Source organism: Notolepis coatsorum (genome assembly GCF_963971535.1).
Source record: "Notolepis coatsorum genome assembly, chromosome: 9".
In the NCBI taxonomy this organism is placed as follows: domain Eukaryota; kingdom Metazoa; phylum Chordata; class Actinopteri; order Aulopiformes; family Paralepididae; genus Notolepis; species Notolepis coatsorum.
Genome location: NC_140173.1, coordinates 117,707,353 through 117,726,629, shown reverse-complemented (window position 1 = coordinate 117,726,629; position 19,277 = coordinate 117,707,353). Strand labels below are relative to the sequence as shown.

The window sequence follows — 19,277 nt, the reverse complement described above, 5'->3', positions numbered from 1 at the left end:
CCACCACAGGACAGGCAGGACAAACAGGACTCACAGGACAGGACAGTGTTGTATGGTGGGGGGGGGGAGCGAGCTGTATTTGCTCTTGGTATGTCAGGTCTGTTTTGATTGTGTCATGGCAGTCTTTAACCGTCTGACGGCTCATATGTTGTCCATTGTGACCAACGTCTGTCGTATGTCTCGGGCTTCAATCTCAGCAGGAATGTCATTTTTTCCATTTCGCTTATCTCTTCCACTATTCCCCTCCATGTCTCTTTGTCTGGAGCTGCCTCTTTGAGCCAGCTCCTTGTGATGGCCTTCTTACCAGCTATTGTCATGATTTTGAACGGGTACAAGTCTTCCTTGTGAATGGTCTCCTCTGTGATCAAACCCAGGTATATCAACTGGGGTTCCACAGGGAATTCGTAGCTAAGGATTCTGTACATTTCCTGTGTAACACTCTTCCAAAATGTTTGCACTTTATCACATAACCAAAATATGTGAGAGTGGTTGGCATTCATCTGTCCACACTGTCTCCAGCAGGGTTGTTGCCCTTTTAATTGTTTACTCTTAATTTGCAGTGATAAAAAAATATCAAAATTTTCCAACAGAATTCTCTCCATCCTCTAGAGCTAGTGGATGAGTGTTGTGTCTCACATATAGAATGCCAATCATCCTCCATCAAGATTATACTCGGTTCACTTTCCCATTTCTTCTTCACATTATATGAATCACAGTTGTTGCGAGCTTGTAAACTTTTGTACTTTTCTGATACTATTTTCACTGGAGTTCGCGTATACGCCATCTCCATCATTCCCACCACCCCGTTACCACCTACTGATATCCTAGAGCTGTTGATATCTAAACAAATTGTCATTTCCCAAGTCAAATTTTCTCTTAAATTGCTCAAAAGACATGAAGTTATGGTTCTCTAAAAGTGTACATATGGCTGTTATACCTCTATTTCTCCACCCGTCAAAAGTGGCGTCCAGTGATCCCGGGCCAAAGCCTGGGGTCTGGGAAGGCCAAATCAGAAGTCTACTATCTTCTTTTGATTTGTATTTCCTGACCACCTCATTCCAAACCACCAGTGTGTGGTCCACTATTCATTGAATTATTTCCCTGTTTTGTTGTGTGTTCTTTCCCGCCCAATCTGGCCTGAGGTTGGACACGTCCTAGGTGTGTCTCTATGTCCTTCCACCTGGCCCTGTATGCTCTTGAGCACCAGTAAACGGTGTATCTCAGCTGGGCTGCATAGTAGTATTCCTTTAGATTAGGTAGTGTCAAGCCTCCTCCCTCTTTTTCAATTTGCAATGTTTTGTCATTTCATAATACACAGACAGACCAGTGTGAGCAATGTCCAATGTGTCTAACATGCTTTGCATCCTTGCCATGTCCACATTAGCCGCTAAGCTAACTAGTGTTAGCCGCTAACTAGAGTGACTCCACGACACCATCCATTAGTGAGGAAAGGGGGGTTGGGTGTTATATTGACGAGGCTTGACAACCGAGGTTCAAAGATAACTTCACATTTATTGGCTGTTATATATATCGCTTCATGCATCGCGCTCCATACAACCGTGTTGACTTCCTAGTGACTGTGACATCACTCGTGTCAACTACGGCATCCAAGAGGCTCAAACTCGAACCTAATACATCACGGTGGTGGTGGCTGAGCCTCTCTCGCTCTCTCTCTACGTTCAATGATTTAAAGTAGCCAAACGTTACACTATAAATACTAACTGGATAGTTCATGATATAAACATTTAATTTCATTATCTGGAATATTCTATAATCAGTCTGCTATGAGCCATTCACACTTTGTGTGTGTGTGCGCGCATGTCCCATCTTTTGTCTTTGGAAAGACCATATGAGGTCAGAGGAGTTTGATAGTATTTACTGAGGATGGCCAGATAATGTTGATATTTAAACTTAAAAATTAATAATACATAAATGTATACATGATCATGCAACATAAAAATAAATCATTGTAGGAATGGTTTGGGAGAGCGAGGTAGGGAGCGGTTTTAGTTTGTGTGTTGTGATAATGTTTAAATTGAGAAGTTTAGACTTTAGTTTAGTTTTACAACAGAAATAACATTTCTGTTATACTGAAAGTACCGGAAAAAGGTACTGTCGGGTACCGGTATCGATTACCAGGTACCGGTTAGGGATGGGACTTTCTAGCAAAAGTGCTATTAGAAAATTCGTGTTTCATAATATGGAATACCCCCCTCCTGACCCCTAACACTACGCTGGACCTGGAAGAAGTGACGCTCATAATCCATCGCTGTATTAGAACCATGTGCCAGTATAACTTTTGTAAAGTAATGAAGAGCAAATGTAAAGTTAATCAATACACAATGAAACAATCTTTATCTATATCACATGTCAAAACTAGAGCTGCCGCGGTTACCGCATTACCGCGGTATCGCTGTTACATCACGCCCACCGCAGAGTTAAGCTGAATACCGTATCATAGCTGTTTTTTTTATTTTATTTACATTTTTTATAATTATTATAATATATTATATTATAATATATATATATAATATAATTTCCACTCGCAGTTGCGCAGTTAACATTCTGATCTCATCGAACCCCATGCATGTGCGTTGCTGCTATACTGAAAGCTTTCGCTTTGAATTCTGCTCTTCAATCAACTCAAAAGTAAACATGGATCTTGTAGCTAAACCGAATGTTACTTCACCTGTTTGGGAACACCTTGGCTTTGAGCCTTATGAAGAGAAAAAGCCTAAGAATGTAGATGAGGCAGTGTGCCGCATTTGCAGCAAGAAAATAAATGTGATGCGAGGAAACACGACGAATCTGGCATCGCATCTTAGGACCACTCATCGCCCTGTATACGATGCAATGAAAGGCACCGCATCTACCCCGGGAGGTACCGGCTCGGCATTGCGTCAGTTAGGAGTTTCCGAGGCATTTGCCAGAGTGACTAAATATAACCGGGACGCGTCTAATCTGATCCTAACGGATTTATGCTTCCTCGTTCGCGTTTTGCGAATCTGATTGGCCTGTGCGCCCAATCGCGTGACGCGCCCATTTCCGCCTCGAACAGCAGCAAACTACCTAACGCCTAGTTTATCACTGGTTAAGCTTGAATGAATGAAATGAATGAATTTAATAGATTGCAGAATGGGTACAATACAGTACGGCTCAATACACACAATTGTTAAGGGGATGCAGACCAGAGAAAGACGTTTGTCTTGTTTACATCAGGGTCCCCCATTTTCATTTCACATTGACATTTAAGACATACTCAACATGCATGACATTTATGGCATAGGGACATATAGGTATTTAGCACTGATACATTTGTGACATATACTGTATTCAAATATACAGTACTGCTTAGGGGTGGGAATCACCAGTTTCATCATGATACGATACGATATCGATTCTTTGGACAACGATACGATATTTGCCGATATCACAAAGTCTCTCACGATACAATACGATTAGATTAGATTCAGGTGCCTGCAATCGATGAGATGATATCATATGCCCATTTAACACAATCAGTAACATTTAGATCAACTAAAAAAAGGTAACGAAAATATCATTTGACATTTGTATTTTTGAGCTCTTCCAGACATTTAAAGGAAAATCGTTTTGATATATTGAGCTTTAAACTTTAAGCTCCATTTTTTGGAACTCAAAACTCACAACCTAAAACCCCTCCCTCTCCCAAACCGTTCCTAAAACAATTTGTTGATGTTGCATGATCATGTATAGGCCTACATTTATTATGTATTATATTGTTTATGTTTAAATAACATTTAAACATCAAACTCCTCTGACCTCATCTGGTCTTTCCAAAGACGTGCGCACACACACACACACAGAAAGGGAGAATGCTATGCTGTAACGTCTACACACACGGAGCTACTGCTGTTGTTCTTGGGCGGATATGAGACTCGCCACAGGATTTTCAAAATAAGAGTATCGATATGAATCGATCTTATTACATTGCATCGATCCGATTCGATCGTTGATAATTACATCGATGTATCGATCTGGATCGATGTATCGTCCCACCCCTAGTACTGTTACTCATATATCCTGACAGAGTATATACATATGATGGGGAGGGGACTGTACATTAGGAGTGGGTGGGTGGGTGGGACAGAAATATACATATATGGCGGGGAGAGAATATATACATGCGGTGGGGAGGAGACTGTCTATTAGGAGGAGGTGGGGGTGGGCGACTCTTTCGAAGTTGGTTAAGGTTAGAGTTTGGAATCAGGGCTGGTGTTCTATCGCCCTGCTCTAAGACGAACTCTAACCTTAACCAACTTCGAAAGAGTGCCTAAGCTTATCTCTCGAGATAAAGCTGGGAACGAGGTTAGCCTAAGCTTAACCGGCGAAAGAACTTGCTGTCACACGATTGGCGCAACCAGAAACGTCAGTGGCCAATCAGAGCGTAAAACGCGAACGCGGAAGCATAAATCCGTTAGGATAAGAATAGACGCAACCGGGACAGCAACAAGTGGCGAGCATTTACAACAACTGTAACACAGTATTTGGTTGCGGAGATGGTGCCCTTCCGGACTGTAAAAAAGCCCTCATTCAGAGCTATGCTTCAGTCCTTCGACAAACAGTATGAACTGCCGGGCAGAACATATCTTTCGGAAACAGCCATACCAGAAATGTACTATAAAGTAAGAAACGAAATCGTAGCACAGATAAAAGAAGTGGACCATTTTTCTGTCGCAACGGACATGTGGTCCCATGTAAATATGATGCCCTACATGAGCCTCACGTTGTACCTCACTCCCAACTGGGAACTGAAATCCAAGTGCTTGGAGACCGTTTTCACACGAAAAAGCTTAGTTCTGGTGAGTTAAATAGCCTATATAGCCATTAAAATGTTTATATGAAATGCTTCAGTTTAATTAAATATATATTTGTACGTTAATAATAATATTTACATTATTATTAATGTAAATTAATATTATTATTAATCTGTGCCTTGGTTATCCATATACAGATTAATTATCGTCTCAGAATAACGTATAATTGGCTAAGTGGCTATATCTTTTACAGCGTATTTTACGTCTATTGGCAATAATTGGTGTGGCCTTATGTTAATTTAAAAGCTATGTTCAAGGCATTGTTTATTTCATATATAGCGGCTAAAATTGAGAGAATAAATGCGAAAATGGCTTCATTTAATTTATTAGACCTTGTATTATTTCATTATTATTTTTTGTTTTTTAAACGGGTGGCCTTTATTCAATAGATTTCCGCAATGAATGTGCACTTTAGGATTTATTTGTATTTTATAACTTTGCAGTGCAAAGCCTTTATAAATGTGTAATGGCCTATCTGTTTCTGTTATATGCACATTTAGTTTCAAGAACAATTTGTTCCGTGTTCTTGCCAGTTGCAAGCGTCAATAAACAGTGTTCAGTAGCCTATGTTGTCTGTGTTTCACTTTCAATAACGAATGCGTGCTTGCCGAATCCCAAACAATATTCCTGCTGCAAAGTCATCCTCTAAAGATAGACATTTAGAATAGAGGCAGACTATATGCTATAAAGAATAGACTACTACAGAAATAAATGCATTCGAACTTTCTTTTTTTTGCGGTTACCGCAGCGGTTTGAATAGCTTCGCAAATTTGTGCAGTAAGGAAAAAATCAATACTGCGGCAGCCCTAGTCAAAACTACTTTAATAAAAGAAGATTTCCATTTTTTCATTTCTATTCATTCATCCAAAACAAGACAGAAATTCTACTTCTGCATGCACCGGGATAATTGAGCTCATAGCACAGATTTGGAGTTGATAAAATGAACATTGCTGTTCTTAGGAAATGTTGCACATGGTGGAAATAATGGAAATTAACATTTCTAACATTAACATTTAGTGTATGTTTAAAGTTGAACATTGAGGCATGGTAGAATTTCACTTTATATTACAGCAGTATCCGTTTTTAACATTACAATTAGTGTCTGACACTATAGACACATGTTAAAAGTCAAAGTCAACTTTGTCATTTTCCAATTTGTGCAAGACATACAGAAAAATTCAATTACGTGCCCCCCTTCCCACGGTGTATATAGAAAGAGACAATAAACACAAAAGTAACATAGGACACAATATACAACACAGGACTATGTACAATATAAACAGTGCCTACAATTAAATTAATGAATGAATTAAATAAGAGGTAAAAGAGAACTTAGTGTAAATATTCCTTAATTTGTGTCAACGTTATAAAAATCCTATTGTATTCAACAAATTAATTATGATACACCACATTGTGCCCTTTCTATCTATTCTAAATCTATGGCCTCGCGATTTCACGGCTGCGCAGTGCAGACAATATGTGACCCAGTCTGGTGATGATGCCTACAAGTCGCCAGGGTGAAATGACAAGAGACACAATAATTTCTTTTCTTTTTTTTTGTGTTTTATTTTTATTTTTATATATAACTACAGTTCGAGAGTTGAAAAACATATTTAGTATAACAGCGAACAGATATAATAACTCTAATTGTAAGAATTCTGTGTTTAAAAAAGGCTGTTTTGAAACAGTTTGTCCTCCACACAGAGGAGAGGTGGGGGCTGGGTTCATTTTTGCATCTGAATAGAGCTGCGCGTTGGGATTCAGATTCACTGAGCCAGGTAAAGGCATTCACACAGAGAGAGTCATTAACGGGGGACGCCAAGTATCGATATTTAATTATTCATAATTTTTTTGTTGTTGTTTAAGGAAGTTGCATTGTTCATTTCAATACCTGTAATAGTACAGTGGTCCACACACACACACACACACACGTGTGCATTCAGTTAAGTTGGAATATGACTGTAATACAAACAGTTCAGTTTGTCAGGTACATGCAACACAGATTACAGTGTTTACATCTGCCTGCTTGAGAAAATACCATGTTCTGCAATAAAAATGATTGAAGTGAGATGAACAGGCTGAACTTTATTTTATTAGATAAAACATGTTGACAATAAATAAATAAAATAAAAATTATTTTTTACCCCGCAATACTCAGCATATCGGGATATATTTAGTATCGCGATACTATCGTATCGTGACGCAAGTATCGTGATAGTATCGTATCGTGAGGTCTCTGGCGATTCCCACCCCTAGTTCTATCGATGTCAAACTATTCCCATAGCTCTCTCTCTGACCAAACCTGCCTGCTCTCAGTGCTTATCTCGATTGTTTTTGTTACAAACCTGCTGACGACCTTGGCATTCACACGCCCTGCTTGCTACCGTGGAGACACACACTGGCTGCCGGCTACTTTTAAGATCTATAGATCCGTTTGAGTAGATGCTGTCACCCACCAATACATTATATACACATTGAAAGACATAGATTCCTTCACCCTGTAGTTTTTCTTCTCGTAGTTTGGTCTGTCTGTCCTGTCATGTCAGTTTCTGTCTCTGTGTCTCCTAGGTGACCAGGCCAGGAACTTCTTCCTCCAATCAGGACTGCCCCCTCTCATCCTGGCACAGATCTGGTGAGTCACCTGACCAGAAGTGCAGTCTGCTCAGTGTGGGTCCTAGAGGCCTTTTTCTTTTCACAACCCATCTTGGTGAAAGTCACTGATCACTATTTTACGTCAGGATGTTAGTTAAGTTTATAAATAACTATGTTGGGGGAAATTATGACACGGTCCTGTTAAGAACGTGTCCTACAGTCACATGACCAGGATCTACAGACTGCACTGCCCAATCCGCTCCGCTCGCAAAATTTGTCCCTGGGTCATAAAGTAACATTATGAATGAACACTATATAAAGCTGATTACTTTTCAAAACCTTATTGGGGAACAACACCCACATTATGAATTCCAATATGCTCTTTCCATGGCTTTGGACGGTTTAATCAATATGTGTGAGCATGAGCTGCCCTCTCCCAAAGCCAGAAACCAGAGAAGTCGGACTCAAACTTGTGAGGTCATCGGGTATAAAGACTGTACTGTTCTCAGTGGTGGAGACATAGCTGAACATTCAATAATAAGAACGGAACCTGCATATAATAAAAAATCATCGTCTCAAGTGAACAAAAAAAATAAAGACAATCCAGCAATCATGAGAAAGGTGTCCGACGTGCAAGAAAGGAAGGTGGACGTCTTCAAGGAACAACAAGAGTAAATATCACTGAGGTCTCTGTAACACTTAACATTAGTTAGCTAGTGGCCTAATGTTACAATTGACCAAATGTAATCGTGTCTGTTAACGCATTATCTTTTAAATTTTGTTTGATGTGGGCGCCCCAGTGGCGAACCACATAACACGCTGAGTCGCGGCACGGCCGACCCGGGTTCGATTCCCGGACCCGTCGTTATTTGCCGAATGTCTTCCCCCCACTCTGTCTCCCGTTCCTCCTCTCTCTTTCTCTACTGGACTGCCCAGTAGTAAAAAGCGATAAACGCAAAAAACGTAATCTTAAAAAAATATATATATATGTTTGATGTGTCACTCAGTATTACTAGGGATGTCCGATATTATCGGCCGACCGATATTATCGGCCGATATCGGCAGTAAAATGTGATATCGGAAAATATCGGTATCGGTTTAAAAAAAGAAAAAAACAATAACAATATTTGTTATATATATATCCAGTGAAATGATTAGTTACCTGAAATTATTCCGTTTTTTGGGGTGGGAAACCCTGCATATATCGGTATCGGTTGATATCCGTTGATATCGTTATCGGAAATTAAGAGTTGGACAATATCGGAATATCGGTATCGGTAAAAAAGCCAATATCGAGCATCCCTAAGTATTACCATATTGTTTACCATCAATGATGCTGGTGTGTCATTTCGAAAGGAACTCTGGGATTTGTAGTTTGAAAACGCTCTGCATTTACCACCAGTCGCCACAGTCAAATTGCATGATTTTCAGATTTGACACTTTAGTGTCTCACTTTTAGTAGATATTTCCCCTTAATTCTGTCTGTCCGTCTGTCAGGGCATTGGCTGATATGAACCTTGATGGTCGGATGGACATCCAGGAGTTTTCCATCGCCATGAAGCTCATCAAGCTGAAGCTACAGGGTCATCCGCTGCCCCCCTCCTTGCCCCCCTCCATGACCCAGCCCCCACCCGCTCTGACCTCTGCCTTTGGTAACACACACACACACACCCCCACCACCTCCAGCTATCCCTATACAGCCTGGTGGACTAAACTGGCACCTAGCCTCATATCAACCAATGTTTGACATACAGTATATGGGGCGACAGTGGCTTGGGAGGTCTGGTAATCTGGATGTTCCCAGTTCGATTCCCGCTCCTCCCGGGTAGCGTCCTTGAGCAAGACACTTAACCCCTAATTGCTCCCGATGAGCAGGTTGGCACTTTGCATGGTTGCCTCCTCTGTCAGTGTGTGAATGTGAGGAACAAAATCTTAAAGCGCTTTGGATAAAAGCGATATATAAATGCACCATTTAACATATATACTGTCATAGTGATTACAAGTTATTGATGATGTATTGTTAATGTACATTTTGAGATTAAAACTTGAAGTAAAAAGGGCAGCTAAGTGGCGCAGTGGGCAAGGCGCTCGCCACTAACGCAGGATATGCTGGGTTCGAGCCCAGCTCTCGGCGTTGCTTCCGGCTTGGCTGGTCGTTCATACTAATACAATTGGCAGTATTAGGGGGTGGGAAAGCCGGTGGGTGGGGATCGGACGTTGTGGACAGTGACTCCTACAGGTCGGTTGGTGCGCCTGCCCTGTACAGCAGAATCAGGAAGCATCGGGGCAGCGTGAGCCTCCCACGCGTTACTCCTCGCCACTGAGAGATCGCGCTGTACAGGTGAAAAGATGCGACAGCTGCCTCCTCGTGTACCGGAGGGGACACGTGATGCAAGGCTTGGTCCACATTGCAGCCGACCAGTGGGAGGCATGGTCTAATAACGTTCGAGACAGGGGAGGGAAGAATTGGATAATACGAAATTGAGATGGAAGAAAAATAGAAAATGGGGAGAAAAAGTAGATAATAATAAAAAAAAAAAAAATGAACTAAAAACTAAATGTCATATCAAAGTGTACTATTATGCTGTTTGTCTATCTCTCTGTCTGTCTCTACCAGGTATGCCCCCCCTCCCCCTGCCCCCCCTCCCTGTTGGAGTCTCTCCTCCCCTTTCTTCGGCTCCACCTCCCCTCCCTCCGCCCATCGCCAATGGAGCCCCTCCCACAGCCATGATCCCACCAATCACAGGCTTCTCCCACACAGGTAACTAATCACTTCTACGACTCCAACAATTTGTCGATTATGTCAATCATGTACTGTAAATTAATCCATTTGAGTGTCTTGAGTGTGTTCATGTATATTTTTACTTCTTTTAGAAGAATCACTTGAGTGCGTTTTGACACACACACAGAAAGGGAGAATGCCCTTCCCCAGTCCCCACTAACGCACACACAGAAAGGGACACACAGATCAGTAGAGTCCTTTCTCAGCACAATCCAGGCTGTTCCTCATACTAGCTCCTGGTTGTACAAGCTGACTGAAGGTAACTGAAATCTACCTCATGTGTTCTGTGGAGCAGATTTCAGTTAGCTTCAGTCAGCTTGTACAGACAGGAGCTTGACTCCATATTCACTGAAATTATCTTTCATCCAAAGGATTAAGCCACTGCAACTCTTTTTGTGAAATCTATTTGCGAGTCTATTCCCTACACCCTGGTGGGTCCTACTAATGAGATATCACTGTTCAACATAGCATTAAAGATTATTTTGCACATAATCTCACACACACAAACAGTTTTGCACACATTAATTTAGTTTGACAGTTATTGAGAGTAAAAGAGTTTGAATATAACCTGAATATGGCCACCAATGACACTCAATCCCCTTGTGTTGTGTTAATTAGGTACAGTACCATGATATTAGCACAAAAAAAGGCACTGCTACCTTAATTTAATTTAATAATTTCATTGAGCTGTAATTAACACAACACAAGTATTCAATATCCCCGATGTCATCACTGGTGTCCATATTCATTGGTGGCCAGCAGACTAAAAGACAGCTTCATACACCAGGCTGTCAGGAAGCTGAACTCTCTCCCAGCTCTCCCCCCGCTCTCACTCTGCCACCACAGAACCTGGACTAAACCCCCCCCCCCACTGACACACACACAGACACACACTGCCACTTCACAAACTCACTGCCACTTTACTTTACTGCCATTATTTTAGTTTACATTATATTAGTTTACTGCCATATCTATCATGGCACGGTGGTGTAGTGGTTAACACTGTCGCCTCACAGCAAGAAGGTCCATGGTTCGATTCCCGCTTCACGTTGCGCCTGTCTGCTCCCGGCTGCCCTTGGGGGGGAAGGACGATGGGATGGGTTAATCGCAGAGACGAATCACATACATGCATCGCATGCATGCCGATTAATGACCTCTGAGCAGGTCCTACATTTTTTTTTAATTTTTTTTTATCATCTCACTGCCTCTTTTACCTCCTATATTTATTTCAATCATAAAAATTTTTTTAGCCACTGTTTATGTTAGTCTACTATAAATAAACACAACGTTTATCTTCTGTTAACTTGGTTTATTTGATCAACTTGCAAACACCAATACAGAGCCATTACCGAACAGTTGAACTCATGCTTGTGGTCGACACAGACTAACTGCGCATGCGTTTCCCAGCCTCAAGAGGGCAACCTAGACTACCGTATGTATGGCCAGTAGTATAGACGCAAAGAGATTACATGTTAACAATCTCATTCTATCTTTTTAAAGAAATAAACAAAACAAAAATAACATTACCTTGCATGAATCATAAAACTGTAGTGGGTGCTATGGACATAATTCACCATTGTATTGTTTTGATGTATTGATGGGGCACTGTCACTTTAAGGAGGTTGGTTGGGGTTGGGCTTAGAGAAGACGCGCTGGTGGAATGTCATTGATAAAATGTTTGTTTACTACGAGCTGTGGGAGACTAGCACGGCATAGATCTGACAGCTGTCACTTGTGCTAAAATATAATAAATGACACACGGCTTGGTGTTGTCGCAAGATAGAAATTGTGCGTTTCTCCTTTCCGACGATTTCTACATACAGTGACTTAAAACAAAAATGTTCAAATTCCCTGAGTAGTCAACATAAATTAGGGAAACATTTGAGAAACAAATACATAAACAAAGGTGTTTTCAATGTTCCATTTCAACAGACACTTTAACCCAGATCCCATTGTCCTTCACTGAGTGCTTTTAAGAGCACAAGAGCCGAAGCTCCTTTTTTTGTGAGACAGTCAGCGAGCTGAGATTTTGTGTCTGACCAATGCACCTGCTTGATCCTCTTGTTCTGAATGAGCTCCTTAATGCTACTGATTTCCAACCTGAGTCTCTTCTCTGTGACTTGTTTTGTGGACTTGAGCGCATCGAACAGAGAGTGGTTATCGGTCACACAGATTACAGGGGGTGCATTCAGTCCAGCATTTCCAGTAGTGAGCTCAGAAAATAGTGTGGCTAGAAAAATTGCATTGTCTACCAGTAGTGAGCTCAGAAAATAGTGTGGCTAGAAAAATTGCATTGTCTACCCCCATCTGACATGGCAAGAGTTTCCCCTGCAAGGGTACTGCGAACCACACGTATGATTTTCTTTGAATGCCAACAGAGGGGGGAAAACTTCCCTCTTTCTCCCATAAGTGTTATAAAAGTACCTCCCTGTGTACCTCCGTCTGGGAGGTTTCCAAAGCAAGCATCACTGAAAACTCAAGTTCAAAGCATCACTGTTTCCCAGATGTTGAAATCTGAGTGTCACCTTTTCAGACTTTAGCTTATGGATTATCTTATTTGCATCATGAACAGACTGTACTGTTGCCCCTTTTATATTAGAAGCCAAACAACATGAATCAAACATTACATCAGGTCTTGTCTGTTTAGCAACCCATATGATCTGTCCTATTTTTGATCGTAGCTGCTCTCAGTTTCGTCGAGGGGTTCATTTCTCTGTGTGGCCCGACTTGCTTGTATGGGAATAGGCTCCAGGTTCTCGATATAACTTTGTTGATGTACCTGAACTTAACTGTTAACACATTAACTGCCAGCCGGAAATCAGCGAAGTTACCGAACGTGTTATAAACCAATTTAGATTGAGTCTGTATTTTACTATTACAAATAAACAAATTTGAAATGCAGTAAGACTATTATTATATCGATCAGGTAGGAATATCTTGTATTGATCAGGTTAGTAGATATTGTACCGATCAGGTATTACAGATATGTGCATGAAATAAACTAAAATGTTAAAACCCATTTAGACTGTTTCTCATTCCTGTACTGTGTATACTCTGCTCCTGTGTTGTAGACAGCGTTTGCTCTGTACCTACCTGTTTTCCAATAATGGATTCTTCCATACATGATATAAAAACATTCATAAAGTAATAATATTTTGTATTGATCAGGTAGTAGTATTTCCAGGTGAAACTAATTGATATATTATCAACCACCATGGGGCCTGGCGCTAACGAACAAGTAAGTTATAACTACTGTTGTAGGTCCAGAAAACATTATTATAAAATACAGAATACTTTATAATGCAGAAAACTTGAAACTTTGATGAAGTGAATTTTTTTTTTTACTTCAGAAGATGTACAATAAACTGGGTGACTGTCATCAGAACCAACCATTGTTTGTGCATTAGAAAAATATTGATTGATTGATTGATTGAAAAGTTTATTAACAGATTGCAGAATGGGTACAGTACAGTACAGCTCAATACATACAATTGTTAAGGGGATGCAGACCAGAGAGACTTTCGTCTTGTTTACATCAGGGTCCCCCATTTTCAATTCATCATATGACACGCACAACATACAGATAGACAGTACTGCTACATCTATACATTTATGACATACCAGATTTGCAAATACAGTACTGTTTGTGATACAAAAAGTGTCCAGAAAAAGAGTGTATATACATTTGACATAGAAACTGTACATTGGAGGAGGTTGGGTAGGTGGGGTGGGGTTGGGTGGGTGGGGCTGTACATTGGAGGGGGGGGGGACACTACATTGTACATTGTACATTGGAATACTGACAAAGCCATACTTGGTCTTTACTGTACAACTGGGTTAGGACATTTGTAGGGGCCAGTTTCGAATTGCAGTCTCCCGTAGGTGTTCTTTGAGTGTTTTTGAAAGTGGGTAGTGATTCACATTCCTTTACAGCTTTGGGTAGGGCGTTCCACATTGATGTGGCATAATTGCGAAACGTGTTTAGTCCCTTGTTTGAGCCGAATCTGGGTTTAACATGATTTGTGGAGCTCCCTCTGGTGTTGTGATCGTGGTATTCACTGACCTTTGGGAAGTATTTTGATATGTTCATGGGTACCTTGGTCATGTAGTGTATCTTGTAGACCAGGCCCATTGCAAGTTGCTGTACTCTGTCGTCTACTCTAAGCCATCCTAGGTTGGCAAAGTGGGCAGGGGTGAGGTGGCTTCTAGGAGTCAGGTCAAGCAGTAGTCTGACTAGTTTGTTTTGAGATGTTTGTAATTTGGTTTTTAGTGCCTTTGAGGTGCTTTGGTACCATGAGGTGCAAGCATAGTCGTAGTACCCTTGAATGAGTGCTCCTGCCAGAGTCTTCAGGGTATTCTTGTTTACCAGAGAGGAGATCCGGTACAAGAATCGAGTTCGTTGGTTGACTTTTTTTTTTATTACATTCGATGCCATTTTGTCACAGGAAAGATTAGCCTCTAGGATGGAACCCAGGTAGGTAATTTCATCTTTCCTTGTGACAATATATTGTCACCCACTGTAACTGAGAAGCCGTCGGTCTTGCTAAGTTTGTTATTTGAACCGAAGAGAACTGACTGTTTTGCCCATGTGTAATGATAGTTTGTTGTCGGCGAGCCATATGCAGATTTTGCCTAGTTCCGAGCTGAGGGTTTTTTCAACCTGTAACTTGTTCTTATCAGAGACCAGCAGGGCTTAGTCGTCCGCAAACAGGAACAAGTTGCAGTCACAAGCTGACAACATGTCATTTGCATAAATTAGGAACAGTAGCGGTCCTAGTATGCTTCCTTGTGGAACACCACAGTTCACTGTGAGGGGGGGGGGGGGGGTAGTATAATAATAATAATAATGGATTCAATTTGTACCGCACTTTATATTCGTGAGAGTCTCAGAGTGCTACAGGAGATATAGACAAAAGTTAAATGAATAAAACAATTTAAAATAAATAAAAACAATTAAAAAGACTAACAACCAGTGAAATGGAAGAACCTAAGAATAAAATAAAAAGAATAATAAAATGAATAGAAGTAAAAGAAAATTCAGGCAAAAGCCTTGTTAAAAAGAAATGTTTTTAGGCCCCTTTTAAAAGCCTCGACGGATTGTGGTGCTCTCAGGTGGATGGGGAGAGCATTCCAAAGTCTGGGTGCGGCAGAACAGAAGGCGCGATCGCCCATGGTGTGCAGCTTAGTCATGGGGGCTTTGAGGAGGTAGGGGTGGTGGGGGTGATGTGATCATATTTGCGCACCCTCATCAGGATCCTAGCAGCGACATTCTGGATGGTTTGCAGTTTTTTAATGCTTTTACTAGGGATCCCGATGAGGAGTGCATTGCAATAGTCAGCCTGGAGGAAACAAAAGCGTGGACGAGTTTCTCGGAATCTGCCAGGGTGAGTGAGGGGCGGAGTTTAGTGATGTTTCGGAGGTGGAAGAAAGGTCTTGCAGAGGTGTTTGATGTGTGTTTCATATGTGAGGTGGGGGTCCATTTTCACGCCCAAGTTGGTGACAAGGGTGGAGAGGGGAATGTCCTGACCGGAGAAGGAGATGGTGGTGATGGTGGTTGACCGGACCTGGTGTGGGGTACCGATCAGCATGGCTTGTGTTTTAGAACTGTTGACCTGGAGAAACCTGTGGTTCATCCACGCCTTAGTCTCCTCCAGGCAAGCGGTCAGTGTGGGGGGTGATGATGGTGTGATCCGGATATATAGCTGGGTGTCGTCAGCGTAGCAGTGGAACGACACACCGTGCCGGCCGATGATGCGGCCGAGGTGGAGCATGTACAGGGTGAACAGCAGGGGGCCGAGGACGGATCCCTGGGGGACACCGCAGGTGACAGGGTGGTTGGAGGATGTTGCGCCTCCAAGGGAGACACACTCAGTCCGACCAGCCAAGAGGGACTTGAATAAGCCAAGGGCTAGGTTGCGGAGTCCGACATTGGAGTGGAGACAGTCCAGTAGGATGGGATGATCCACTGTGTCGAAGGCTCCCGATAGGTCGAGAAGGACCAGAATGGATGGGGTTCCAGCATCCGCCGCCATCAGTAGGTCGTTGGTTACCCTGACCAGGGCTGTCTCTGTACTGTGCGCGGAGCGGAACCCAGACTGGAACTTCTCGAAGATGTTGTTGTCTCTGAGGTGTGCTTGGAGCTGCTTTGCAACTACCTTCTCCAGCACCTTGTAGAGCAGGGGTCAGCAACCTTTTTGACATGGAGTGCCTGTTTGAAATATAGTTGTAACTAGTGTGCCTCAACAATATTCCATGCATCGTAATTTTTTTTCTCATAATCAGGTCTTTTTAATGATAATTTTTACATTATTACATCATTATTGTTATTATTAACAATATTATTATGATGGTTGTATCAACCCTAAATCTGAGTTGGGGGGGGGGGGGGGGTGCAATGCAGACAAACAGCTGCATACAGTGCGACCATTTCACTCACATTTGCCCATTCATTTTTGGACACATCACACACCATCGGTGTGTGTACTGTACGTGTGCTGTCATAGCTCCACCTACAGGCCTAATGGAGAACACCAGGAGAACACCAGGATGTGAATGGAGGGTGAATGTGAGGTATATCGTGTAAATAAGTTTTGATTGATCGCAAGACTACACTGTAAAAAAAATTAAATTATAATAAGTTACCAGAACTTAAAAATATTGAGTTCAGTTACTGTGCATTAAGGTTTTCAGTTTTCAATCCATAATAAGTTAACAGAAAAATAAGTACACAACCACATTATTTCAACCTAATAAAACTATGTTTATTGTCATGGTTTTAAGAACACAAGTTGACTTTTTGAGTAAAAAAAAATGGTTTTTAACATGTGCAATGTTCAATGAAATAGAAAAATAAATAATAAAATGTGTTGATTAACACTTTGAGTGCCACTCACGGCTTAACTCGGGTTTACACCCCGAACGTTGAATGCCACTCACGAGATTTCTCTGAATTTTTTTATTTTATTTTTTTAAGCGATCTGAAATCATATTTCATAACGCGAGCCTACCCTAGCCTACCCAAGGGCCGCCGGTGATCAGATGTGAAAAAAGCGCCCCCTATCGTCTCCCAGATGGTAAATGGTAAATGGAATGGACTCAATGAAAATGGATGGGGGGGAAAAAATATTCCAGTCCACATTTTCCAGTCCACTGATGCAGCCGGGGTTACCAGAGTTCATTCTGGAGCATCTGAGCCGCGGGGAATCATGTGTTCTACTGTACACACGTTGGATCTATACACTTTTTTCGAATGGTGATCAGGAATTGGAATATACCATTTGGATACCATCTGATGTCAGGTAAGGAATCTATGTTATCAGTGTTAGGATAATCAGACTCGTTTTCATGAAGATATAAGCTGTTTTGTGAAATGTGCTCTATGGGTTTCACTGTAATTTCCATGAGGAAATGAAAACGGCTATCAGTGCACGCCTCGAATGTGCGTGCGTGCACGTATACTATTGATCATCTAGCGTTTATTTGAAAACGATTCATAAATAGGCCGACAAATATCAACGTTCTGGAATATTCCAGTAAAAGGCGATTATCACAGAATGGACTGTTTTTCACCTGAAAACGGGCGCTTTTCAAAATGCTCAAACGGAAATGAAGCGATAAAAAACCAATCTGCCTTGACAGCACTGACTGGAAAATGATTCTTTGATAAGCGACGGGGCAGATTAGACACATAGCCATAATTTAAAACATAGATTAGGCGATATTAACGTTAACATTGGCGCCGATGGTGGCATTCAAGCACTAAGTTGTGCGCCCCCTGGTGGCACTGAAAGTGTTAATCCCACTGGTCACAATGGTGACCGTAATAATGTTTTTGTTATAAGGCTCTGTAAATGTTACTGAATGATGTAGCAATGTATTTCCAGCTAAATTGAAATAATAAACAAATAAAGGATCTCAATTAAATATGTGGTAGTAAAAAGAACCTGTGGGAGGATTTCAACAAGATAAATGCGACAACGGTGCAAAATATTTCACTATAATATTAAAAAAAACAAAACAAAAAAAAAAGTATAATTTTTTTCAGCTGCCCCCTGTGCCTATGAAAATGCCCGGCACGCGTGCCTAGGGTTGCCTACCCCTGTTGTAGAGGAACGGGAGGTTGGAGATGGGCCGGTAGTTGACGAGGGCCTCTGTGTCCAGGGTGGGTTTCTTCAGGAGGGGGGTGATGATGGCAGTTTTGAGGGCAGGCGGAACGTGGCCAGCCTGCAAGCAGAGGTTGATGGTGCTGGTCATGAGGGGACCAATAGTGCGGATGTTGGCTTTCACCAGGGCTGTGGGGAGGGGATCCAGAGCACACGTGGATGACTTCATCCTCCCGATGATGGCCTCGACCTCACGCTGCGTGGTGTCGCTGAAACAGCGGAGGAGCTGGGAGACTTCAGGCTGTAAGACAGCAGGTGGAGCAGGTGAGGAAGAGGAGCCGGGGAGGAGAGAGCGGATGCCCTCAACCTTGGCTGTGAAGAATGACATGAAGTCATTACACCGCTTCTCAGTGGTCTCTCTGTGTGCCTGGGTTTGGGGTTTGAGGAGGTGGTGTATGGTGGAAAAAAGCTGTTTAGAATTGCCGAGGCTATTGTTGATGATGTTGGAGTAGATAGGGTACCGTTTACCTCCACCATCTGTTCTCTCCCCTCCAGGTAGGATTGTATCCAGCTCACTGATAAACTATCAAAATCAATTGCTTTTAGCTTATCACTCAGAATGGTGTGATTGACAGTGTCGAAGGCCTTTTGTAGGTCCAGCATGACCATGCCGCAGTATTTGCCCGCGTCCACCTCTTGCTTGATGTGGTCGTTCAAATAGAGAAGGCATGTGTCAGTGGAGTGGGATGTTCTGAAGCCAGATTGGAATTTGTAGATTAGATTTTTTCCCGCGAGGTACTTTTCGACCTGTTCGTATACTATTTTTTCCATGACTTTCGAGATGGATGTAAGGATAGAAACAGGGCGGTAGTTGCCTGGGTCTAATTTGCTGCCCTTTTTGTGCAGAGGTGTTACTCTCGTAATTTTGAAGTCCTTGGGGACGTG

General features: G+C 41.9%; 1 protein-coding gene across 1 annotated transcript in view; it reads left to right on the top strand.

The window, feature by feature from the left end:
* Positions 1-19,277, top strand: part of itsn1 (intersectin 1 (SH3 domain protein)) — a gene marked incomplete at its 3' end in the record, with an annotated part of 256,540 nt that overhangs the window by 58,497 nt on the left and 178,766 nt on the right. The window contains exons 4-6 of the mRNA XM_084321474.1: positions 7,425-7,488; positions 8,946-9,100; positions 10,066-10,209. Of these exons, the coding sequence (XP_084177600.1) occupies positions 7,425-7,488; positions 8,946-9,100; positions 10,066-10,209 (363 nt within the window). The remainder of the gene's footprint in view (positions 1-7,424; positions 7,489-8,945; positions 9,101-10,065; positions 10,210-19,277) is intronic.